Source organism: Papio anubis, chromosome 6, assembly GCF_008728515.1.
Source record: "Papio anubis isolate 15944 chromosome 6, Panubis1.0, whole genome shotgun sequence".
Lineage (NCBI taxonomy): Eukaryota > Metazoa > Chordata > Mammalia > Primates > Cercopithecidae > Papio > Papio anubis.
In genome coordinates this window covers 118,132,409-118,159,521 of record NC_044981.1, presented here as the reverse complement: position 1 = coordinate 118,159,521, position 27,113 = coordinate 118,132,409, and the positions used below count along the sequence as shown (strand labels likewise).

The window sequence follows — 27,113 nt, the reverse complement described above, 5'->3', positions numbered from 1 at the left end:
CCACCCCCAGTCCCCAAAGTCCATTGTGTCATTCTTACACCTTTGGATCCTCACAGCTTAACTCCCACTTATGAGTCAGAACATGCAATGTTTGGTTGTCCATTCCTGAGTTACTTCACTTAGAATAATGGTCTCTAGTTTCATCCAGGTTGCCGTAAATACCATTATTTCATTCCTTGTTAATGGCTGAATAGTATTATTCATATACTATATATATACTATACTATTAGTATATATATAATCTATATCTATATTATATATAAAAAAGATGCTTGCACACGCATGTTTATAGCAGCACAATTCACAATTGCAAAAATATGGAACAGCCCAAATGCCCATCAGAGGTGGGCATTTGGAAAAGGAGCCATTACACAAAAAAGATGCTTGCACACACATGTTTACAGCAGCACAATTTGCAACTGCAAAAATATTATATATTAATATATATTAATTAATATATTATATATAAAAATATAATATATAATAGTATATATACTATTTGTATAGTATTAATAGTATATACACACACACATATATATACACACACACTGCAACTTCTTTATTCACTCATTGTTCGATGGGCATTTGGACTGATTCCATATTTTTGCAATTGCGAATTGTGCTGCTATAAACATGTGTGTGCAAGCATCTTTTCTGTATAATGGCTTCTTTTCCTCTGGGTAGATACCCAGTAATGGGATTGCTGGATCAAATGGTAGTTCTACTTTTAGTTCTTTAAGGAATCTCCACACTGTATTCCATAGTGGCTGTACTAGTTTACATTTCCAGCAGTGTTCCCTTTTCACTGCATCTTTGCCAACCTCTATTGTTTTTTGATTTTTTCATTACGGCCATTCATGCAGGAGTGAAGTGGTATCGCATTGTGGTTTTGATTTGCATTTCCCTGATCATTAGTGATGTTGAGCATTTTTTCATATTCTTGTTGGCCATTTGTATATCTTCTTTTGAGAATTGTCTATTCATGTCCTTAGCCCATTTTTTTTTTCTTGCTAATTTGGAGTCAGAGCTTATTCAGCCCCCAGACCTCACCTGATTGTCCATGGAGTACGCTAGTGGCCCCTGCCTCTGGCCACCAGGTATCTGAGCCCCACACTGGTTCCTTATCATTCCAGATTTTATCATCACTATACCGATAACTTACCAAAATCAAGGTAAACATTCTGTTACATGTCTGTGTGACTTGTGATTCCCTGAAAGATATTACTTGGTTTGGCATGTGTTTTACAGTATTTTGTAGTTCTGAAGGTAGGTGCACATTTACTGATTTGGACTGTTCTCTGCACATTTACAGTAAACACTGTAAATCATTGCTCTGTAGTTAATGTGGCATACTCTGTGATGATCTGCAACCGTCTGTTTCTCTTATCTCTGTCTCTCTCTTCCTCTTCTCTCCCTCCCTCCTTCCAAGCAAGCTTCTAAAAGGAATCTTTTTCAATTCTTAACAACTTGTGCTGACCACCCAGAATTCTTAAAGAGGACGGCTGAGAGATCTGCACTCACTAATTGTTTAAGTGACTGGAGCACATTTTGCTGGTTTTCTGTTGTTGAGGTGTGGAAGGAACTCATTAGGCATTATTTCAGTGCCCTTATTTTGCTTTCAGTCTTCTCTGTGGAAAGCAATGCTGTGTTTATTCTTTTACCATGGAGTTGAATCATAAAAGTAAATACTAAATACCATACAGTCTTCATTTCATTGATTAAGGTACACATTTTATAATTGAGATGAACCTAATTTTATAATTTTGCTTAATCTTGACTAGAGCCAACATTCTTTTGAAGACTTCTATTATTTAATTTATGCAATAATACATAAACTTTGTAAAAATTAGATAAAAGAGTAAATCCAAAGAAAAATTTTCAAACTACTTTTAATTCCACCACCAAGAGAAAAAGTGTAGCATTTTGTTGTATAATGGCTTAAAAATGTATTATCATATAAATATATTATCATTAACTAAGATGATGTTGTACATAGTGCTTACTGATGCAATATTGATTATTAAAAAATTGAAGAATTACAAGAATGTAAAAGGGTGTTACATTTGTATCAGTGTTGAGATTGGGGTTCATGAGTTAAAGATTCTAATTTGAAAAGATCGAGAAATATTGAATTAAGTTATTTCTATTGGAATTTTTAAATTAACCAACTTCTTGCAAAAAACAGATGAGGAGGGGGAGAGAGAGAGACCATAAAATTTACAATGTTATCAGATGCTGGGGCATCATTTTGAACTATCAGGGGCATCAGATTAATCTGAGGAGAGTATGAATATATTACGATATGTACACTATGTATGTTTGTGTGTATATATATACTGTATACACACACACACACACACACACATAGACACACAGTAAATGATGGGACTAGTAATTGAATTAAATAGAGTGTCTCAAATCCTGTTTTGAAAACGGTGTAAATAAATAATAGAATAATCAGTGTCAAAGGGCTCAAATTTGTAATTCGTTTGTAAGATGACACTCATCAGACATATTACTTTTGAAAGCATTTAAAATCTGTTATCTTCCAACTCTTTTTATTATATGCAGTTATAACTTGATTGCTTATAATGGGTTTAGGTAAGTCATAGGACAGATTTTGTCTCCCTGCTATATCTGTTTCTTTGTATAATTTTGGCAGTACCAAGCTAGATTTGCAAATTCACCTTAACATATTTGCCATATTATGTTAGTACTGTTTTTTGTTTATATCTACAGTCATGTGTTGCATAAGGATGTTTTGGACATTGATGGACCACATATATGATGGTGGTCCCAGAAGATGATAATGAAGCTGAAAAATTCCCATAACTTAGTGATGCTGTAACTGTCATAAGGGCATAGCACAATGCCATTTACTCGAGTATATTAGTCTGTTCTTATGCTGCTACTAAAGACATACTCGAGACTGGGTAATTTATAAAGGAAAGTGGTTTAATTGACCCACAGTTCCGCATGGCTGGGGAGGCCATGGTGAGAAGCAAAAGAGGAGCAAAGTCACGTCTCTCATGGCAGCAAGCAAGAGAGAGAGAGCATGTGCAGGGAACTAACCATCAGATCTCATGAGACTTGTTCACTATCATGAGAACAGCACAGGAAAGACCCACTCCTATGATTCAGTTATCTCCCACTGGGTCCCTCCCATGGCATGTGAGAATTATAGGAGCTACAATTTGAGATTTGGGTGGGGACACAGCCAAACCGTATCATCCGGTATTTGTGGTGATGCTGTTGTAAACAAACCTATCATGCTGCCAGTTGTAGAAATAGCTAGCACATACAATTATGTACAGTACATAATACTTGGTAGTGATAACCAACAACTATGTTACTGGTTTATGTGTTTATTATAATTTTATCATTATTTTATTTATTTATTTATTTTGAGATGGAGTCTTGCTCTGTTGCTCAGGCTGAAGTGCAGTGGTGCAACTATGGCTCACTGCAACCTGTACTTCCCCTGTTCAAGCGATTCTTCTGCCTCAGCTTCCTGAGTAGCTGGGATTACAGGCATGTGCCACCATGCCTGGTTAATTATTGTATTTTTAGTAGAGACGGGATTTCACCATATTGGCAGGCTGGTCTCAAACTCCTGACTTCATGATCTGCCTGTCTTGGCCCCGCAAAGTGCTGGGATTGCAGGTGTGAGCCACTGTGTCCAGTCCATTATTTTAGAAGGTATTCCGTCTACTCATTAAAAAAAAAAAAAGTTAACTATAAAACAGCCTCAGGCAGTTCCTTCAGGAGGTGTCCCAGAAGAAGGCATTGGTATCATAGGAGACGACAGCTCCATGCGTGTTATTGCCCCTGAAGACCTTCCAGTGGGACAAGATCTGGAGGTGGAACACAGTGATATTGCTGATCCTGACCCTGTGTAGGCCTAGGCTAATGTGTATGTTTGTGTCTTAGTTTTTAATAAAAAAGTTTAAAAACTAAAAAAATACAGTTTTAAAAATTGAAAAAGGCTTATAGAATAAGGAAAAAATGAAACCATATTCTTGCACAGATGTGTGATGTGTTTGTGTTTTAAGCTGTGTGATTATAAAAGAGTCAAAAAGTTAAAGAAATTGAAAAGCTTATAAAGTAAAAAAGTTACTGTAAGCCAAGGTTTATTATTGAAGAAACAAAAATATTTTAAAAATAAATTTAGTGTAGCCTAAGTGTACAGTGTTTATAAGGTCGACGGTAGTATACAGTAGTGTCCTAGGCCTTCACATTCATTTACCACTCACCCAGAGCAATTTCTAGTCCTGTAAACGCCATTCATGTTAAGTGTCCTATACAGGTGTACTATTTTTGTTTTGTTTTTGTTTTTTTTTTGAGATGAAGTCTCTCTCTGTTGCCCAGGCTGGAGGGCAGTGGTGAGGTCTTGGTTCACTGCAACTTCTGCCTCCCAGGTTCAAGCAATTCTCCTGCCTCAGCCTCCTGTGTAGCTGGGATTACAGGTGTGCACCACCACAACCAGCTAATTTTTATGTTCTAGGAGAGATAGGGTTTCACCATGTTGGCCAGGCAGGTCTCCAACTCCCAACCTCAGGTGATCCACCCGCCTCGGCCTCCCAAAGTGCTGGGATTACAGGCGTGAGCCACTGTATCCAGCCTAAAATCTTTTATATCATATTTTTACTGTAACTTTTCTGTGTTTAGAAACATGAATACTTACCGTGTGTTACAGTTGCCTGCAGTATTCAGTACAGTAACATGTTCTATAGGTTTGTAGCCTAGCAGTGATATGCTATACCATCTAGCCTAGGTGTGTTGTAGGCTATTCCATCTCGGTTTGTGTAAATATACTTTATGGTGTTTGCACAATGATGGAATCACCTAAGGATGCATTTTTCTGACTGTATCCCTGTCCTTAAGTGACTCATGACTGTATTTGGAGTCTGAGTGCCGTGAAGTCAAGGGCTGCTTTTATCAGCCTTGGTTTTTGCATACTGTACGACAGAAAGTAGGCACTGATCTATCTCCCTACTGGAAAATCCAAGGCCCAATTCTGCTTCTGATTTGTTATTGATACAAAGAATTAGAATTTCACTCTTTTAAGAAATCCAAACTGTACTTTCTAAATCTTACTTCCTTATTCAATCTTTTATAGATTTTTTCCATTACTACTACTGTTGCTGAAAAACATGATCTGTGATAGAAATATTAATAATTGTGCTTTGGGAGTATTGAAGAAGGGTAAGAATAATACAGTATCAGATCAGAGAGAGGGTGGGACCAGATCTCACAAGATTTTTATTTGGAGTTTGGATTGGATTTGCCTATAATGGACTCCCATTAGGGTAAATCAGGGAAATGACACAATGTGGTCTGCACATTAAAACTGGAATTATTCTGGCTCTTACGTAGAAGCAAAGAGATCAGTTGGCTGGAGCTGGAGTTCAGGCAATAGATAATGGCGGTTTGGGCTAGAGTTGACACAATGACCGTGGTAAGAAGTGATCACGTTTGGGATGTGTTTTTGGAAGTGGAAGGACAGGGCTTGTGGGTGGGTTAGAGATGGAGAATAAGTGAAAGGAAATGAATCAGGAATGACTCCCTGTGTTTTTGGCCTGAGCAAGAGTGATTATTTCTTGATATATGATATATTTGCAATTATTCATATTCTATAGTCCATGGATGTGTGAGTGTGTGTGTGTGTGTGTATGTGCATATTTGTGTGTGGCCTTTCTCCCAAGCTGACCAGTTCCTTAAGGCATTCCTCTTTGATTAATCCTATATTTCACCTATATGTAGTCATGCTGTATGCAGAAATTCCTCATCAGTCACCCTATGACCTGGTGTGCCTGTAGACAAGATCTATTTGTTTAGCACAGTGTTTTAGGAAATTATAGTTATCAGGAGATTATACATATAAATACAGATTTCCACCTTCTTTTTAAAAATGAGAAGTTCTGCCCACAGTGAACCTGAATTCCCATATGGCCACTCTGGACTAGAACTGAGCAGGAGCTGCCATTTGAGCCTGCAGAGCCAGCTGATTTTCCAGATGTGCCTGGGGCCCATCAGGTTTGCTTCCCTCAAATGTGTCATCACTGCAGTTGTTTGCAGCCCCTGCTCCCCACGAGACACCCTGGCTTCTCCCCGTGCATTGTGATGATCGTTTGCCTTTGTGCTCTAACATTTTAAAATCCAGCAGCAGTAGTGTCCCAGCTGCAAGTATGAATGCTGGTCTCACTTGTCCAAATGGTGATGGTAGGGGGAGTTGAGACTTGGGTACAGCCAAAGCTGGCCATGCCAGGGCTGTAGTATCTGTCATCTAGAGTCATGTAATGTGTTTGTTTAATTTTTTTAAAGTTAAATGTGACCCAAGGCTTATATACCTTTCAAGTTCAAGACTGTTCATTTATACCCTTTTGTATTTATTGGAAAACTATGGAAACTGTCTTGAGAATAAGGAGAATGACCTGAACTTGGCATTTCCACAGGGCCAAGCACAAAGGAGGTATTCACTAAATATTTGTCCAAATGCGTTATTCAACTGTATTCTCTTTGTCAGAGAAGTCTCTGCAAATGAGTCTTTGCAAAGATTTCAAAATCGAAATAAGAGGTTAACTGTCAGGATGAATCAGTTTTTATTTTTATTCATAGATGACTTCTGACATTTCCAAGCTGTTTGCCAGAGTGGATCCCAAGTTTACAGCTTGTGATACCAAAGCACCAGACACACTTTAAAGTTGCGTACTAGGAAAAAATAGTCTGCATTTTGAATTCATCAAAATGTAGTATATATCTTGTTGCTCTCTTTGGGAGGCCACTAAATATATCCCACCCACCCCAGTGATTAAATATTTTTTTCCTTATATATCCCAGTCCAGTGATGAAATATTTTCTTCCCTATCTGTCCTAGTCCTGTGCCTTCATAATTTTAGTAGCAGTATAGCACAGATATTGAAAACATAGATTTAGAGTCAGATTTTGTGGTATCAGATCCTGGTTCTGCCTCTCATTTGTTAAGTCACCTCCACATCAGTTTCTTCCCCTGTAGAATGAAGAAGATGATGCTATTTTTCTTGAAATACTATCATAAGGAAATAAATAATACATCTAAATAATACAATTAAATCTTTATAAGTCTCTTAGAACATATCTGATACAGTGAATGCTTGCTATCATTATGTCTAAGAACATTTCATATTTCTACTGCCTGTTTCCGTATGGCCTATGAGCTAAGAATGGTTTTTACAGTTTTAGGTTGTTACAAAAAATCAAAAGAAGAGTAATATTTTGTGACATGTGGAAATTATGTGAAATTCAAATTTTAGTGTCTAGAAATAAAGCTTTATTAGAAGATAGTCATTCGAATTGGTGTATTTGTTTATGTATTGTCTATGGCTGCTTTCGTTTTACAACAAAAGGTAGTTAATTGTTTTTGAATGACGTATATTCCTGCAGATCATCATATGACACATTAATGAAACCTCAGACTTGTGAGATCTTTCTCCGTGAATTGACACTACCATGCTCTCATGTTCAGGGCCTGCTTTGCCCTCCTGCCTGAGATGAAGAAGTGCTTATTTGTTGTCTCAGTCCTTTTAGATATTGTTGATATTTTATTATACTTTTCTGCCAATAGAAAACACTAAAGTTATGCTTGTGATATAGTCACATCAACCATTTAATGAACATCTGTCATCTTAGTTTTTAACAGGTAAACAAATAGATGCAGAAAGGCCAAGTAACTTGCCCAAAATTCTATGGCCAATAAGAGGCCTCTTGTTTACAGATGAGGTCATTGATGGATATCTATAATTATTTATAATATGAATAAATATTTATATTTCCTTTATATAATGCTTTTTTGTTGTTGTTTGTTTTTTTGAAATACAGTCTTGCTGTGTTGCCTAGGTTGTAGTGAAGTGGCATGATCTCAGCTCACTGCAGTCTCTGTCTCCTGGGTTCAAGCAATTTTCCTGCCTCAGTCTCTCAAGTAGCTGGGATTACAGGTGTGCACCACCACGCCCAGCCAGTTTTTGTATTTTTAGTAGAGATGGTGTTTTGCCATGTTGGCCAGGCTGGTCTCAAATTCCTGCTCAAGTGATCCTCTAGCCTCGGCCTCCCAAAGTGCTAGGATTACAGGCATGAGCCACCGCGCCCAACCAGTTGTTTTGTATTATATTATTTTTTGGAAAGTGGAGAGTGGATTTGAGAAAGGTTACAGTATGCCCAGGTGTTATATTAGTTGCCCTTGCCATCATCAGTATTTTCTAAGATCCTTTCTATGCCTATATACCCCCATTTGTTTCTCCCATGTGCTTTACCTGTATGATATATTTTTGCTATGCCTAAGACCTGAAAGTGAATTTGGTTATTTGTTGGCTATTTTGCAGAACTGTTCTTCTAGTTGGGTGGGGGAGGGGGATTAGAGGTAGGCAGGTGATGAAGGCCACTTCTGCCCATTGCTTTTACTGATAGTGGGTAGCAAGTCCTCACGGGACTTTCCCCTCAGGGAGACATTGCCCCTTGCCTGGCTTCCTGGAGTTCTGCCTCTGGAAAGTGGTTCCTGCATCTTGCACATCTCTGTGTTATTTTGATTGATGGAGAAAATCTCTTTGACCCTGAATCCATTGCTGTCTGTGAAAAAGGCAGCTGGGAATAGAAAAGCAGCTTTGTTTCAGATATGAATAAGTAACAGTGTATTCTTTACTGATTCTGTGGTGAAAACTTGACTGCACTTTGCCTTATCTGGAGTATATGAACAATGAAGAAGGCACATGCTAAAAATGATGAGTTGACAATACCTAATACTTATTTAAAAACAGATAAAGGGAGGGAGGGGAACAAGGGTTGAAAAACTACCTCCTGGGTACTATGTTCACTACTTGGGCAGTGGGATCATTCGAGACCCAAACCTCAGCATCACACAACATACCCATGTAACAAACCTGCATATGAACTTCCTGAATCTAAATTTTTTAAAAGATAAGTAAATTATGCCTTGTAAAAAACTAAATCAAGTCTAGTTCAAGGGTCAACTCCTGTCTGAAGCCTTTGCCCACTCCCTGGCTTGCAGTGCTCTTGGGGCCTCTCTCTCCTCTGTGCTCCTATAGCACTGGCACACTTCTCTATTCCAGACCTTACACATCGCACTGTAATTATTATTTTCTGAAACAGAGTATCTCTTCCACCGAATGGTAAGCTGTTGAGTGTGCAGAAATGTGGAATCTTTATTCATCTTTGCAATTCAGGTCTCTTCAGGCATGCATGCGCACACCACGCGCACACACACACACACACAATAAAAACAGATAAGGAATCACGAGGGGAGGAAGGAAGGAGTAATGCCAAATTTTAGGAAGCTTCAGAATGGCTCCTTCTTCCCCCTCCTCCATTTCAAACTCAGGGTAAAGTTTTGCTTCATATAAATGATACGTATTTATTTTTTAAAGTGAGAAATGAAGAAGATAAAAGAAGTATTCATTAAAAAATATCTATTATTGACGGGAAGTGGAACTGTTAATCTCTGTGGAGATTTTATTATACAAGGCAGTAATTTGATACAAGATAATACAACATTTATTAAATATTAAATTGTACTCTATAGTTTTCAGCGCATTTTCTTATAATGTTATATTATTTGATCTTTACAGTGACTTTCGATTTAAAAATTTAGGTAGCTGAGCCAGGTTCACCAGGTAGTTAATGGTCAAACTGGACTTAAAGCCGAGGCTTCCTGATTTTCTATGTGGTGATCGCCCCATTGCACAATAACCCATTGTGTCACAGACAGGCAAGGATCTACCAAACTTACAGTGAATGGAGTGGACTTTTCTGGCATCAGACACTAGAGCAGGATTATCTGTGGGAGTTGAGGCTATTTATCAGGGACAAGAGTTTAGGAATTCTATAAGCTTCAACCGACAAAATCTTGGAGTGGTACTAGTTTTAAGCACAGAAAGTATTTAATTGTTAAGCACAAAGTGCCTTAAGTGTTAAGAAATTAATAACCAGAAATACAGACTGAACACCTCAGCCCTGAAATTGATGACCAAATCACGTGCTCCCATAATGGAAATGCTGGAAGACATTGTCACACTGTGATGTGAAATGCAGTGATGAAGTGACAATCCTCATGCTTTTTGTTGGCCTCTGCACCCGGATGTCGTAGGCTCATTTACATTTTTAATGCATCTCCTTATCATTGCTTTCTCAGGAACATATATTATATTCAAGGTCTATTATTTTGTTGTCATTCATTGTTCTTTCTAACACTTTACTGTATATTTGTGTGAAATTATGTCCAGACTTTGTAGATTTTTTTTTTTTTGAGATGGAGTCTTGCTATGTTGCCCAGGCTGGAGTGCAGTGGTGAGATCTTGGCTCACTGCAACCTTCACCTCCTGGGTTCAAGCAATTCTCCTGCCTCAGCCTCCCAAGTAGTTGGGATTACAGGTGCCTACCACCACTCCCAGCTAATTTTTATATTTTTGCTAGAGATGAGGTTTCACCATGTTGGCCAGGCTGGTCTTAAACTCCTGAGCTCGCCTCGGCCTCCCAAGTGCTGAAATTACAGGCATGAACCACGGTGCCCGAAGGCCTATCAATGTTAACAGCAGCTTGATTTGCTTTCTTTATAAGGAAAAATGTAATTTATTTCAGCTTAAAATATTCTTTATGGGATTTGAAAATTTCTGTATTTGTACTTGTTCTTTCTATGAAAGACAAATTTGGATAGTCTGCAGATCATCCACAACATTTTAATTGAGCAAAAAATGAAGCCACTCATTTATTTGCAGGTGTATGTGGAGTTTCTGCTGTTGGCATACCCCATACTTTATTTGTGTTTTTCTTTTACAGAGTGGGAAACCACCAATCAATGATATGTTCACAGACCTCAAAGATGGAAGGAAGCTATTGGATCTTCTAGAAGGCCTCACAGGAACATCACTGGTGAGCAAGTCATCTTTGTAAACAATGGAGTCTCCAGTCATTACTGATACTTGATGACCCACTGTGGGTACCCATTAAAGTGAACGTATCCATTTTACTTTACATTCAAATGTAAAGGCTGAAATTGAGAACATTTTTAATGAAGTGTTTTAATGAGTGCTTTGATGCAACAACATTTCGGTTCTTCTGAGGGCTCTGCTTTTATTGAAGATAAAATTACCTTAACTGTTTATTGCTCTGATACAGCCCAGGATGAGAGAAATTACAAAAAAGAATGGATTTATAGAGAGGGCAGAATGTTTTGAACAGCAGAGTCTGGAGACAAACACATTGAAGTTTTAAATATTTTTTAAAACAGTTGTTCAGGCTGGGCACAGTAGCTCACACCTGTAATCCTAGCACTTTGGGAGGCCAAGGCGGGCGGATTGCCTGAGCTCAGCAGTTCGAGACCAGCCTGGGCAGCGCAGTGAAGCCCCGTCTCTACTAAAATACAAAAAATTAGCTGGGCGTGGCGGCATGCACCTGTAATTCCAGGTATTCGGGAGACTGAGGCCAGGAGAATTGCTTGAACCCGGGAGGTGGAGCTTGCAGTGAGCCGAGATTGCGTCACTGCATTCCAGCCTGGGCAACAGAGCGAGGCTCCGTCTCTAAAAAAACACAAAAAGTTGTCAAAAACAATGACATCCATTTTTTATTCAGATTTTCAGGATTGTATTTTGTTTATTTATTTTTTAAATACATCTCTATTATTTTATGTGTAGGATACTCCATAGTCATGCAGAAAAAACTGCCAATGAAGAGGATGCATTTATGGGTACAAATGTTAACTCTAGAGGTAGAGGTACTATCACAGGACAGACAGATGCACTCCTGAAGATGAATTTCTTTCTTGCAGAAGTGTGGGGTGTCATTCTCTCCCTTTGCCCTCCAGGTGGTGGGTAGATAACTGTTAGACAGGCTGATCCCTCTCTCAGATAAGGTTCCCTGGCCAGTGACGTAGAAAGAAGCTGCATAGGTTATCTTTCCCCAGGTGGGGATTCCCCGCCTTCCGAGGGCTCTTGTAATGCTACCTGGAGCCTGGGGATGGTGCCTCTGAATCCTCCTTGCTCTGTTCACATCTGTGCAGAATAAAGAGGCCACAGCTTCTCTAAAATCCTTCTGCAGCCATACCAATTGAGAGACAGGAAGCTTTGTTCATAGAGCACTGTTTTCCAAACTTGTCTGCACATTAGAACTATAGGCAATCTTTTAAAAATCCCAAGTCCAGACCACACCCTAGACCCATTAAGCCACACTCTTTCGGGGTGGGGTTGGACTGAGGGATTGGTGTTTTTATGAAGCTGCCTAGGACATTTCAATATGCTTGCAAGTTAGGGAACTGGTATCTTAAGATGTTGTTAGTTGAGGGATTTACATACTGTGAACACCAGCTTCCAGGGTGGTAACCTGAGACTTCAGCCAGAGCTCCTGCCTCTGAGGGGCCCTGCACGCTGAGCTGCTCTTCTGTGTATATCTCAATGTTAGTGTTTGTCAGACATATGGAGGGACAATCAGTTTTACTTGCTTTTGTGTTTTATTTTCCAGCCAAAGGAACGTGGTTCCACAAGGGTACATGCCTTAAATAACGTCAACAGAGTGCTGCAGGTTTTACATCAGAACAATGTAAGCTTGTAATGTGAGTTTTGGGGGTCTGTGCTGCCATCAGCATTATTTATTGTGAAACTCGCCAACTGCTTGATGCATTGGCATCCACTGATTCTTGCAAACATTTTTTATTATGAGAAATATTGAACTTTTTCTGTGAGTGAAGAAACAGTCATGTGCTTTTTCTGATGGCTATGTTGATCTGTGGTATAAATAATACATTTTTGAGATTTAGGTTCACCTGATTCTCTAAAATGAAATTTCTCTTATCTCTCACTTATACTGCTATCCAAATATGCTAAAATGAAAACCTGGAGTTCTGTGAATAAATTGTCTTAAAAGTGTTTTTTTGTTTTTTGTTTTGTTTTGTTTTGTTTTTTCTTAATAGGTGGAATTAGTGAATATAGGGGGAACTGACATTGTGGATGGAAATCACAAACTGACTTTGGGTTTACTTTGGAGCATCATTTTGCACTGGCAGGTGGGGAAATTTCCAATCACTTTTTAATAGAGATGGAAAATGTATTGTTTGTCTTTTGGTTTCTTAGGGCTGCCATAACCAAGTACCACAAGCTGCTTGGTTTGAACACAGAAATTTGTTGTCTCCCAGTTCTGGAGGCTGGAAGTCCAAAATCAAGGCATCAGCAGGGTTGGTTTTTCCTGAAGTCTCTGAGGGAGACTCTGATCCATGCCTTGCCCCCAAATTCTGGTGGTTTGTCTGCAATCTTTGCGGTTCCTTGGCCTGTGATAAGATAGCTCCAGTGTTGCCGTGGTGTTCTCCCTGTGTGCATATCTGTGTCAAATATCCTCTTTTTGTAAAGACATCAGTCATATTGGATTTAGGGCCCACCTTACTCCTGTGTGACCTCATTCTAACTCGTGACATCTGCAATTACCTTATTTCCAAATAGAGCCCCTCTCTGAAGTACTCAACATATTAATTTTAGAGAACATAATTCAACTCATAACAATTTTCAATGGAAGAGACTGACAAAATGCCCTATTTTTGTGGTCTAGGGAAAAAAGTACGTACCTTTCTTATGTTAAATTTTAAAAATTGACATAATTTCATGTCCAGAAAAGTTGCAGGAATAGTTCAAAGAATTCCCAAGTACCTTTCACTCACATTTCCTAAATGTTACCAGTTGTCAATATTGCATTTGTACTCTCTCCCTATCTGCCTAAAATATTTACTGTGTATTTTCTAAAACCATGGCATTCTCCTAAAAACAAGAACTCTCATATGTAAACACAATAGCTTACTGGTATAATAATATGAAATGTGAAATACTGATATTTAAAATGCCAATCATGGATTATTAAATATGAAAACTTAATATACAATTATTAAAATCAAGAAAATAACATTGAAATAATACAATTATGTAATCTACAGATCTTAGATTTTTGTCAGTTGTCCCAGTAATATCCTTAGTAGTGAAAGAAAATCTGAGATCAGGCATTACATTTATTTTTCATGTCTCTTTAGTCCTCCTTAATCTGGAAGTTTTTGAGTCTTTGTATTTCATGATATTGATATTTTTGAAGAGTGCTGGCCAGTTATTTTGTAGAATATCTCTCTAGGTGGGCTTGGGCTTGGCTGAGGTTTCCTTATGATTAAGTTCAGGTTGTTCACTTTTGGCAGGGACGTCACAAAAGTGACGTGAGTTCTTCTTAGTGCATCATATCGGGGATAGGTGATGTCCGTCAGTTCTTTTTCTGGCAATGTTAACTTTGATTGTTTGGCTAAGGTGGTATTTACCAAGTTTCTTCCCTGTGATTTGACTACCCTTTGTTATTAAAAGTATCGGGTGGGGATATACTTTGAGACTCTATAAATATTTAGTTTTTATCGAAGTTTTATTCGTTAGTTTTAGCACCCATTCATACTTTTTGCCTGGACCAGCTATTATTATGATGCTTGATAGATGATGATTTTCTAATTTCATGATTCCTTCTACATTAGTTGGCTTTCTACTTGTAAGGAAGAGCTTCCCCTTATTTCTTGTTTCTCTGTCTATCTTATCTCTCTCTCCATTCATTTAGTCATTTACATATCAGTATAGATTCATGGACATTTGCATAGGTTTATAATCTTTTACTAGTATTCATTTGAGTGTTCAAGTCATCCTAGATTTGGCCAGTGTGAGCCTCTTAAATTGGCTCCTGTGTCCCTTAGATAGATCTGTGTCATTCTTTGAGCACTTTCTTGAAACATGTTTACTAATTTAGAATAATAATTTAAAATGTTAGTTCTAGAGTATAATTGTGATTGCAATCAGGAAAGATACTTTATTTTTACGTACTCAAAAGTTTTTCCTTTCTAATTTTTGTAGAAAATAAACTTTTTTAAATTGAAAAGGTCTTTGTAAACACATAAACTATGACTTTCTATGACTATGAAAGTAGTGTTCATTGTAACCAAACATAGTATAAGTGTTGCTTAAGATATAGAAAACACAGTAATGTATAACAGTGAGGTAAAAATCACCTCAAATTTTGTCCCCCAAAATAATCACTGTTAAAATTTATTGCTCCAGTGTCTACAGAAAAATCTGAAGTAAAATGAATGCCAGTTACCTGATCCATAATGGTTAATTAGTGCAATATTGCTTTTTCAAAGACTTCATTGAATTAAATAGAAGTAAACGATTGAAGTATGAGTTATAGACAGGCCTGGTTTCTCTTACATAGGTGAAAGATGTCATGAAGGATGTCATGTCGGACCTGCAGCAGACCAACAGTGAAAAGATCCTGCTCAGCTGGGTGCGTCAGACCACCAGGCCCTATAGCCAAGTCAACGTCCTCAACTTCACCACCAGCTGGACAGATGGACTCGCCTTTAATGCTGTCCTCCACCGACATAAGTGAGACATTACTCTATCTAGAAGTGGGCTTTACAAATTCGTGTTTCTTCTCTGCCCCTTTGCTGCCACCACTACTCCCTGAAGCCCCTTCTCCAGTCCCACTGCTCTCCTTTCTGCACATGTTCTACCAAAACCTTAAGAAAAGAAATATCATGGAAGAAAACTACCCATCAAGTCTTTATTTCCCTAGGACTTAAATGCCACAATACAAGGTCCATAGTTTCTCCTGCATATTTATGAATTTAAAAAATATGAAATAACTCACATAGTTCAACCCCAGTCATTCAGCACTAACTGATAATATATACAAAAAATTGTGTTAGCTTTTCTTCTCATACCGAAAGTAAAACTCTGTAAATTCAATGCATTCCCAATTAAAATTAAAAGTAGCCAAATTGTCTTTAATGAAACTTGTGAACAGATTCTAGTTATATAAAAGACGAGGCCCGAGAATAGCCAGTAGACTTCTGAAGAAGAACCAGGCTAAAATACTTTCCAAAAAGAAAGTATGAAGCTATATTAATTAAGACTATGCAGTACTATCAATATACACACCAACGTAAGCTGAACCATATGAAATTGCCTATGTGACTGTTTTGCTGTATAAGAGTGGTGTTTTCATATGGTTCAACCTAATAAAATTAAGAACTCAGAAATGGCTCCATTACACAGGAAAATCTGATATATGCTTGAGCTGACATTGCAGATTAATAGATGGTTTGGACAATTGATTACCCATATATAAATAAATGCATTGGATCTTTACTTCACCACACTAAAAAAAAAAATAATAATTTCTACATGAATCAGGGATTGAAATGCCAAAGGCAAAATTTGTTATGTTTTATTGTTGTTGTAAATGATTACTTTTCTCAAGTTTCATTTCCTCTATTTTTTTTGCTGGTATATAAAAGTGCAATAGACGTTTCTACATCTTCTATCTGGAAACTTAATCAGTTCTTACACATTTTAGTAAGTTTGTCTCTGTAGATTGTAGGTTTTTTGGGAGAGGAGGGATTAGAATGTCCTAGAATTATGATCCTTTTATTTCTTCTGTTTTCTTTTTTGTTCTCTATTGTGCCTTGTCCTTCAATGCAGTGTTGATTTGAATTGGTGATAGTGGGTAGAATTTTTGTTGTTGATAACAAAAGGAGTGTTTTTAGTGTTTTACCATAAGAACAATGTTTTTTGTAGCTTTTTGGGTACACTTTTTATGAGGTTAAAGAATCCCTCCCTGCCAGTATTCATCCACTCCTCCTTTGTCAGTTTAAGAAGGTTGCCCTAGGTTTCTACTTGGTTAAGGGATTTTATCAAGAAAGTGTAGAGTTTTAGCCAATATGCCTTTCAATTTATTAATTAATTGATTCAACAAATATGTGTGGAGTGCCTTTTACGTGCTAGACACAGGGTATACGGCAGAGAACAAAACGGGCAAAAGTCTTAGTTCTCCTTGAGCTTATGTTCCAACAGAGGGAGGTAGACAATAATAAAGTTGTGTAGTATATAGAAATAGTACACACACTGAAGAAAAATACGTCAGACAAGAACAGAGGAGGCACCTGGGATAAGAGAGGCCAGTGGCTGCAGTGACCTGAGTTGGGGGAGTAATGGGAGATGAATTCAGGGAGGGAAGTGGGGGAAGTGCATCTCAGAAGGTGGGTGGATCTAACATGCAAGAACAGATACAGAATAAAGAAAATGATGAACTTTTGGATAAGTCAAAGCAACAATAATGTCCAATTTGTGGTATTAAAAGAAAACCAAGATAGAAATGAAATACAGTACTAGACAATATAGTAGCATGGAAGTGGGGCATTGGAGGGAAATTCTTCCAAGGCTTTTGTTTTAGGAATATCCTGAGAACAGATTAGAGCTGGATTTTGTGTTCTGCTAATCTTGATCTTTTAATTGAAGAATTTAGTCCATTAACATTGATTGTGATAATTTATATATTTAGGTTCATTTTTACAACATAGTGTGAGCTGCTCATTTGTCTGATCTTTTCTGTGTTTTTTAAATTTTTTATTTTTACTTTCTTATCTCTTTTTGTATCGGTAGGTTCCCCTTACCCGCTTTTGTTCTGTTCTTTGGGAAATATTACATACTACTTCTAGTCTTAATGGTTACCACAGAAAATAGCAGTCCTATTTAGCTAATACAAGATCCTTGGAAAGTATTATCTGTTATTTTCATATTTGTGAATTAATTTCAAGTATGTATTTGACAAGTCTTTGGAATATAAACATAAACTCAAAAAATCCTCACAAATAAAAATAATCTAAAACTAAAATGTATTATAGTATAACAATGCCTACTTTGTTTCCACATATTTCATCTTCATTGCATTTTATTTGCATGGTTTTCAGACCTGATCTCTTCAGCTGGGATAAAGTTGTCAAAATGTCACCAATTGAGAGACTTGAACACGCCTTCAGCAAGGCTCAAACTTATTTGGGAATTGAAAAGCTGTTAGATCCTGAAGGTATTGTTCAGTGTTGAATTTCAACCTTGATTTTACTTTATAGTTTTGCATTCTTGAAAAGCAGTGTCTCTTTGTCCTTTTAAAAATGAATTATGAGACTTGAAGAACCTTTTCCTTTTTGGAGTATAGGTGCAAGTCATTTTATTACTGACAGTTATTAATACTTTTGTACTTAGCAATTTGTAGGATCCTTTAGGTAGAAATTTAACTACAGCACTGGGCAATAATTAATCTAAATTAAGTGAGAATTAAAGTTTTAAGAAAATGTAATTATTAGATAAATTCAGTATCTGGTTAGTCCATTAAAAAGCATTTTTATGTGAGCTTCTTGCATGTGATGTAAAGACTTTAGTTATAAATGTTGCAGGATTGAATTCGAGACTTATTTTCATAGTATGAATAAAGTCTGTATCTTTATCTTAAATGGTAACATATGGTAGCTTATCTTTGACCATTTTGGGGAAGCTTTTAGGGAGGACTTTAAAAAATGATATACTGAACAAAAATAAGTAATCCCTTTTGCCTTTGTCTCATGTATTTTGAAGTGGCAATATACTGAGCTGTGGTATTGCAAAGATTATGTATTAGGTATTGTTTATGGGTACTAAGGAGAGTTATTTTATATCTAATATTGAGCAATTCACGTATTTTGGACACCTAATTTAAGCTGGTTCTTATATTCTTCCACTTTTAGATGTTGCCGTTCAGCTTCCTGACAAGAAATCCATAATTATGTATTTAACATCTTTGTTTGAGGTGCTACCTCAGCAAGTCACTATAGATGCCATCCGTGAGGTAGAGACACTCCCAAGGAAATATAAGAAAGAATGTGAGGAAGAAGCAATTAATATACAGGTACAGATAACATTTTATTAAAGTGTTTGGCTCGCCCTATTTGTTTTCTCCTAGGCAGTAGATAAAAACACTTTCAGAGGGTTTTTTTCTTGACTGAGAACATCTTGGTTTCTCAGCTTACATTTGCATAAGAAGTTCAGTTTAGCAGTTAGCATTCTGTCACATTCATGTAGAAAAACCATAACTTAATAAAGTCAATGGACTTTATTAAGAAGGAAAATACCTTATTTCACCCAGAAAAACTGGGCTGTTGATCATGCTGCTGCATGACATGCTGAGAATCTATGTTTTTACATCATCTGGTTGCTAGCTTTTATTTCTGTCATGTGCTAAGGATAGTTTTTCTCATATCAGCCTAGTTTTTGTTCTAAGTACTAATTGTCTTTCTTTTTTCACCATTGAAAAAAAGATTTTTTTTTTTTTTTCCGTTATATATCTCACAAGGGCTATCAAAATGTAAGCCTTATTTTCCCTTTCCTTTAGGAGCAGTAATGTATGGTAAACTACTGGTGAGCTTTTCATGAAGGGATTATGATGATTTCATTCATCAGGATATAAATGAATTTTTAAAGAGAGGAATAAAATCATAATTTATTTTCTTACTTAGTTATACTGTTTGAATGAATCCATATTTAATCTCATTCTGTTTTAGTCCAACCAGTCCTTGTAATTCATAAGATGAGAGAGTCTTAAGAGTTGGACCTTAGAAGTCACTTGGTTCAATATTCTGGTGACCAAGCAACCAAGACATACATGTAGATTTCAAAATTATAAGAAATACATTTCAGAGAGAAAGCAAGCTTGGGCTCCAGACCTTAAATTAATCCTGTTGCTACTTGTTTTGGGTTGTTACTTAAACTCTCAATCACAGTTTTGTCTGCAAAATGTGGTTAAAACCACCTACTTCATAAAGATAATGAATTCAAAGTATCTAAAATGACATTGATAAGCACTCAACAAGTAACAGCTATCATTATTATCATTTTTCTTCTGGATTTGTTTTGGCATTCTCATTTAACAGATTTCTTTAAAAAATTATTTAATTCTCATATTATGATACTAGTCTTGAATTGACACAGCATCCTTTTCCTTCCTCTGAGATTCAGAGAATTTACTTATTATTTTAAATTTTATTTGGGTAGTGTGTACCAATCCTTTTATTTCCCCCATTTCAAAAATAGAGTGATATATAGAAAAAGAAAAAAACATTTATTGAAAAGAAAGTATTGAGAAATGAGGCCTGATTGTGAACCCACTCTTTTGAAGTGAGTATCAAATGATGCTGACGAAAATTCCTAACTTACTGTAATTGAAAAAAGTGCTAGGAAGCATTTGCCTCTACAAGTGTAGTTATTATTCTACATTAATGATGCACCTCTTTAGTTGGCTCAGATGATCTTCTGGGTTTGTTTTGGGGTTTTAGATTCATTTCCTTATTGCATTTTGTTAGAAGGTGGAGATATTTAGCTCTTCTAGTTAAGGACCTTCTCTCTTAAAAAGGAGGGAGACTTCATTTACTTTTCATGATGTGCAGATAAAATAATCACTTATGTTTAGGGCTCAGGGTGGCATGATAAGAACTTCAGAAAACATTTGCTATCTGATTAAGTGCAAGTGTATTAACACTAACGTCATCATTTGCAAGCTTTCATTAGTGCCTTAGAGGCTGAATTACGCTAATTGAAAAGTAAAATGTGATCAAGTTTTTTTTTTTTTTTTTTTTTTTTGAGACGGAGTCTCGCTCTGTCGCCCAGGCTGTAGTGCAGTGGCGGATCTCAGCTCACTGCAAGCTCCGCCTCCTGGGTTCACGCCATTCTCCTACCTCAGCCTCCCGAGTAGCTGGGACTACAGGCGTCCGCCACCTCGCCCAGCTAGTTTTTTGTATTTTTTTTAGTAGAGACGGGGTTTCACCGTGTTAGCCAGGATGGTCTCGATCTCCTGACCTCGTGAATCGCCAGTCTCGGCCTCCCAAAGTGCTGGGATTACAGGCTTGAGCCACCGCGCCCAGCCGTGATCAAGTTTTAATCATCTCCCTGACATAGCTTGCCGTCCACTACTCTCCTAATAGCCAGACTTCTTCTGCCCTGTTCTTTCTACAAACATACACTGGTGGTCAGTGAATAATTCCTGCATTCAGATATTCACTCTTTAAATATCTGCCAGTTGAAAGTTTCCTCATGTGTTTGAATTAATACCATCTGGACATTTGTGTTTAGATAATGCCTTCCTTCTCGACCTCATGGATACTGGTGCCTATCTCAGTGACTTTTGGCTGGTCACTAACTTTCCTGGTTCTTAGATATTCTCATTTTAGTATAGAGGTTTGTAGTTAAATGATCTCCAGGGGTTATTTTAATTCTGCAGTTTTAGGATTTTTGGTCCATAACTTAACTCATTTTTATTTCTCTGTCTTTGGCACCATCTGTCTTTCAATTATCCATGGTTTCAACTCTGTGCTGATTGGCTCATTTCTTAACTCATATATTCAGTTTCCTGGATTCTTCAAGTCTTCCTCCAAAATGTCTTTTGTGTGTGTTTTCATTCTATTCCAGCCTTCATACTAATTAAAGACTTCATTTTCTCCTATAGTTTACAAGATGTGGCCTACCTCTGCCACTCTGCCCTGCAGTTAGAGTGGACTTTTTCCACTTTTTCCCCAAGATTCTTGTTCGTGCAGGTTCCCATCTGTTAAATGCTTCTCCACCCACCATTATATGGCAGGCTGCACATTTTTCCTCAGTTTAAATGGAGCCTTTTCAGAGAAGTCTTTTCTGATTAATCTATCAAAATACAACTCTCTGTCTGCCTCTCTCTTTCTGTCTCTCTATCTTGGTTTCTTGCTATCACAGTATTTTTGTAAACTGTGCTAAGAATTTTAAATTATATCTTAAGAGCATTGGGAAAGCCAGCGAAAGGTTTTCAGCAGGTACGTCTTATGATGGGATTACATTTTTGAAAGATCATTCTGGCTGCTGTGTGAGAAAAGGACTGTGGATTATGAAGGTGAGAGTGTTGGGTGGGGGAAAACAGTAAAGTAAAGGCAGTTGTTAGCAGGTATTCCGGTTCAGAAGATGGATGTAGGTGGTCGTGGAAAGGGAAAGGTCTGGATGGATTTGAGATAAGTTTTGAAGGAAGGTCAGAATTACTTACATATTAAATGTGGAAGGTGAAGGAGAGAAGCCGGACTGGCTCCCAGGTTTGTAGCTGGAGTACCTAGTTGTAGGGAGGAGCTTCTACTGAGATGGAGAAGCCTGAGGAGGAACAATTGGAATAAAGTGAAGGGTTTGAATATGAACATGGTTTAATATTCCTAGGAGGCATTGAAGTAGAGATATGAAGATTAGTGGGATATGAGAGTTTGGAATCCAGACTCCTAGGTGGTTCTAGATGGTTCTTTAAATCCAATAAGAGTAGATGAGATTACTCAGAGTATAGAGAGGGGAGAAAAAAGAGCCCAGGACTTAATTTGGGGGAGACTCATTACTTATGAGTCAGCAGCTGCTGTTGAACCAGCAAGAAACCAGGGCAGTGTCGCAGAAGCAGGGAAAGAAGCTTCCGGAAGCTGAGGTTGCTCAGCCTTGAGGAATGCTACCGAGGGCTGAAGCAAGGAACGTGGGTGGCCAGCTCTCTGGGCTTTCTTGGGCAGTTCTGATTTAGATTTGTTGTTCGAGCACCGTTATTATCAAAAATTAGTTTGTTGGTTAATTATATGGTCACCGTGAAGATGATGCTGGAAAGGTCTGTTTGGCAATGGGAAGGTTATTGGTGACATTGGCAAAAGCCTTTTCAGTTGAGTCATGGGGCAAATAGCAAGTTGAAGTTAGAGGGAATGTTAACAAACCGTAGCTGTTAAATACCTGAGCATTTTTTGTGTTGTTCTCTATACATTTCTGTACGTTTGAAATATTCTACTTAAAAATTATGCGTGAGAGTTGATAAAGTAGAGACGGAATGTAGGCAAGTCTTAAAGAACTCTTGCTCTGAAAGGGAATAAAAGAACTAGGGAGAGTCAATTTGGTTATAAGCTCTTAAAGTATATAAGGAAATACTCAGTTGTTTAGAAAGAAGTTGAAAGAAATTTATTCCATGAGCCCTAAAAGGCCATCAAATAAACCAGAGGGCAATTGCCTAAGAAAAATACAATCAGTACAACAGCCTGTGTGGCTGTCTTTTAGTGTCTAAAATGCAATGATAGAATGCAGTTCAGCAAAAACAATTTACCTAAGGGTCAAAGCAGAAGTCTCACTTTTCTTTTTCTTTAAATTACAGAAAAGGCCCGACATGCTGTAGCTCCTCTATGAAACTTTCCTGACTGTTTTAGCCTTTGTTGAACTCAAATATCGTGCCTTGTTGGGACCATGGCATTTACAACTTTTCTAATAGCTGTTTTTTAATTTCTGTTCAGAAGTGATTCATGTAGGTTCTCTGTCCCTGACTATATTAGAATCTCCTTGAGTACAGAATTCATGAGTGCATGCTGCTTTTATACTCTTTGCTACCCTAGTGCACTTACTCAATGCTTCAGACTCATTCATGGCTGTGCCCACCTGGCTCCTGAGAATTGGATTAGTGCCTAAGACAGAGTGGTGTCTACTTTGGGTTTGCCATACAGTGTGAGTTTGCTGAACACCTCTTGCTTTCATGGTAAGTGTGGGTTTTTCTTGACTTTGTTGTTACAGAGTACAGCGCCCGAGGAGAAGCATGAGATTCCCCGAGCTGAGACCCCCAGCACTGTCACTGAGGTTGACGCGGATCTGGACAGCTATCAGATAGCATTGGAGGAAGTGCTGACCTGGTTGCTTTCTGCCGAGGACACTTTCCAGGAGCAGGATGATATTTCTGATGATGTTGAAGAAGTCAAAGACCAGTTTGCAACCCACGAAGTAAATATCTGTAGTTTCTTAGCAGGGTGTGTCCCCCACGGGACCTAAGTCTTAATTAGGGACTCTACTCTCCTATTTGTTATCTACCGAATTCTGTTCTTTGGAAAGGTCAATGGTTTATTTCAGGAACTGTGATATTTAAATAGTGCTTTGTTACATAATTGGTATGGGTGATTAAACTGTGCCTCAGAATTAGATTTTAGATTTTAGTCTCCTTGTATGTTTTGGAGAGCCACTGATGAAAATCATTGCATAGTACTGCTCAGTTCTGAAGTGCATTGTTATGTTTGAAAAGCGAAGGAGTGAACCAGTACACCAAATCTTTAAGATCTGAGTGTTCCCTAGGAAATGATTATTCTTTTTAATTGCATGATTAGACAAATGTCATACCCAGGGTTCCTGTATTTTTTTATATCTTAAAAGTTTCCTGCTCCTTTGAGGACATACTATATTGCAGCATAGTGAATTTCACTATATGGAGATTTCTTTTGGTTAAATTTTTCTTTGTATAAGTATGTTAATTGACAGATCTTATTTGTCGTTTTGGATAGAAAATAATATAAGTGGTAACATCTCTTAAATAATTCCTCTTGGGTGAGTATGGTATTTTATTTTATTTTTATATATATATATATATATGTATTTTTTAAATAGAGTCTTACTTTGTCGCCCAGGCTGGAGTACAGCGGCGTGATCTCGGCTCACTGCAACTTCTACCTCCTGGCTTCAAGCGATTCTCTTGCCTCAGCCTCCCAAGTAGCTGGGACCATAAACATGTGCCACCACACCCAGCTAATTTTTTGTATTTTTAGTGGAGATGGGGTTTCACCATGTTGTCCAGGCTGGTCTTGAACTCCTGGCCTAAGTGATACACCCACCTCAGCCTTCCAAAGTGCTGGGATTACAGGTGTGAGCCACTATGCCCGGCCTTTTATTTATTGTATTTATTTAGAATTTCATGTCCATGGTCTATGAGTAGCGTAGTCAGCATTTACTTTAAAATAGCTGGTATTATCAGGTGCAACATTGCTTGCTTTTAGCTATGTCTCTTTTAACTTATGGCAGGTGATTATTCCTATTTTCAGAGCTTAAAAAATGGGGTCAATGTCTGCACTGTTTGCACTCTACTAGGCTACCTTTTTTTGCATCACTGACATTTAGGTTAGGCATTAGCAATTTGTTCAGTTTTTTTTTTTTTTTTTTGCACTGAGTAACTCACAAATTATACCAAATGTCCCTTTCTAGGCTTTTATGATGGAACTGACTGCACACCAGAGCAGTGTGGGCAGCGTCCTGCAGGCAGGCAACCAACTGATAACACAAGGAACTCTATCAGACGAAGAGGAATTTGAGATTCAGGAACAGATGACCCTGCTGAATGCTAGATGGGAGGCTCTTAGGGTGGAGAGTATGGACAGACAGTCCCGGTGAGTGGAAAGCCAAGAAATGCACTTAATTCCACAGGCTGCTTTGCACAGTTGAGCTCTAGGAGATGTCTGCATGTCTGTGAAAGCAAGATGATTACAGAACTTGCCTCGGAAAAGTAAGACTCTTTTCTATGGGTAATATTGCTGAAATTTTGCATGATCTTTGTTTCCCCTTTGGTGTGCTAGCCATACCAGAAGGTAAAAGTTGGAATACAGAACTTAACAAAAAGGGAAAAGAGGACAGGCCTGATGGCTCATGCCTGTAATTCCAGCACTTGGGAGGCTGACGCGGGTGGATCACTTGAGGCCAGGAGTTTGATACCAGCTTGGGCAACATGGTGAAACTCTGTCTCTATTAAAAATACAAAAATTAGCTGGGCATGGTGGGCCATGCTTGTAATCCTAGCTATTTGGGAGGTTGAGGTTTGAGAATTCCTTGAACCAGGAGTTAGAGGTTGCAGTGAGCTGAGATTCAGCCACTGCACTCCAGCCTGGGCAACAAAGTGAGACTGTCTCCAAAAAAAGGAAAAGACATTTCATATGGGCAGTTACTTATTTGCAATATTAAAATCAGCTAAACATTAACTTGGTGTGAAGACAGGACTATGTAGTATTGATCTACTTTTCCATTTTGTAACTTTTATTTTAAAGCTTTCTCATGGTTTATTTTATTTCATGTATTGTATCTTCTGGAGCAACCTTCCACCTATTTAATAAGTAGGAATTCCTGACTGAAGAAATAATGATTCTGATATGAATACAGGGTGCTGTTATTTGCATTCTTTGTCTGCATTTAATGAACTCCATTTAGGAAAAAATAAAAGTTTACTTTCCTGGCTTCTATATTTAAAGACTAAATGCTACCTAGAATGTTTAGACAAGGGTGTTTTCCCTTGCCCTGTGTCTCTGGTGCCCAGAATGTGTATTTGACTTTGCAAAGGGAAAAGGCTTGTAGGAATAATGCTGTGCTCCCCACGGGCAGGCTGCACGACGTGCTGATGGAACTACAGAAGAAGCAACTGCAGCAGCTCTCCACCTGGTTAACACTCACAGAGGAGCGCATTCAGAAGATGGAAACTTGCCCCCTGGATGATGATGTAAAATCCCTACAAAAGCTGCTAGAAGAACATAAAGTAAATCTGTCTCGTATTTCTTTGATACCTTATCAAATATGAAAGAGCAGCACTTAGCATCTCAGAGGCTGATGATGTCTATCATTAACATGAAGTTGCAACACTTCTTCAGGGTTCTCTTCATTTAGTAGCTCACGGTGGAATGGATGGGGATGAGACTTTTCTGAGCCAGGGATAAAAGGGCAGGGTAAAATTTTATATGTGATGTGCAGTTTTCTTATGAAAGTACATAGCTTTCATACAATTGGAGGAGGGTTCTTTTGACCCTGTAAGTGGTGAAGAACCCTACCATTGCTGGCGTTCACATGGTGTGTGGGTGAAGAGCAAATTCTGAGAGGTGTCTGTACCTAAACCTTTAAGGAGAGCTGTTTCTTTGTCTGTGATCCAGGAAAGCATCAGGCGTTACGGGAGGAACTGATATTAGTTGGGCTTTTAATTTGGTCACAAGCTTAGGAGATAAACTTTTCATAGTTAAGATAAGGAAAGGTAGAATAAAATATGCTCTCTGTAAACTGAAGACTTTTATTGATCAGTGAAACACTGAGGTAACTGATGCGTAAAATTTTAGGAATACATTAAGCACACCTCTGAGAAGCTTGTGAGAACACTATTGATAGTGTTTAAATACATTTTCTTTCTTTTCTTTTTTTTTTTTTTTTTGAGATGGAGTCTTGCTCTATCACCTAGGCTAGAGTGCAATGGCAAAATCTCAGCTCCCCCCTGGGTTCAAGCGATTCTCCCACCTCAGCGTCCCAAGTAGCTAGGACTATAGGCATGTGCCACCACGGCTAATTTTTTTTGTATTTTTAGTAAAGTTGGGGTTTCACTATGTTGGCCAGGCTGGTCTTGAACTCCTGACCTCAAGTGATCCACCTGCCTTGGCTTCCCAAAGTGCTGGGATTACA

The 27,113-nt window shown here is 37.9% G+C and overlaps 1 protein-coding gene across 12 annotated transcripts in view; it reads left to right on the top strand.

Moving 5' to 3' along the window:
* The window catches only part of UTRN (utrophin), a 590,704-nt gene that overhangs the window by 122,976 nt on the left and 440,615 nt on the right, over nt 1–27,113 (top strand). For all 12 annotated transcript variants that reach the window (XM_021936868.2, XM_021936864.2, XM_021936872.2 and 9 more), the window contains 9 exons: nt 10,825–10,917; nt 12,502–12,579; nt 12,950–13,042; nt 15,256–15,428; nt 17,795–17,910; nt 18,605–18,765; nt 23,445–23,648; nt 24,894–25,075; nt 26,058–26,208. In XM_021936868.2, coding sequence (XP_021792560.2) covers nt 10,825–10,917; nt 12,502–12,579; nt 12,950–13,042; nt 15,256–15,428; nt 17,795–17,910; nt 18,605–18,765; nt 23,445–23,648; nt 24,894–25,075; nt 26,058–26,208 — 1,251 coding nt within the window. The remainder of the gene's footprint in view (nt 1–10,824; nt 10,918–12,501; nt 12,580–12,949; nt 13,043–15,255; nt 15,429–17,794; nt 17,911–18,604; nt 18,766–23,444; nt 23,649–24,893; nt 25,076–26,057; nt 26,209–27,113) is intronic.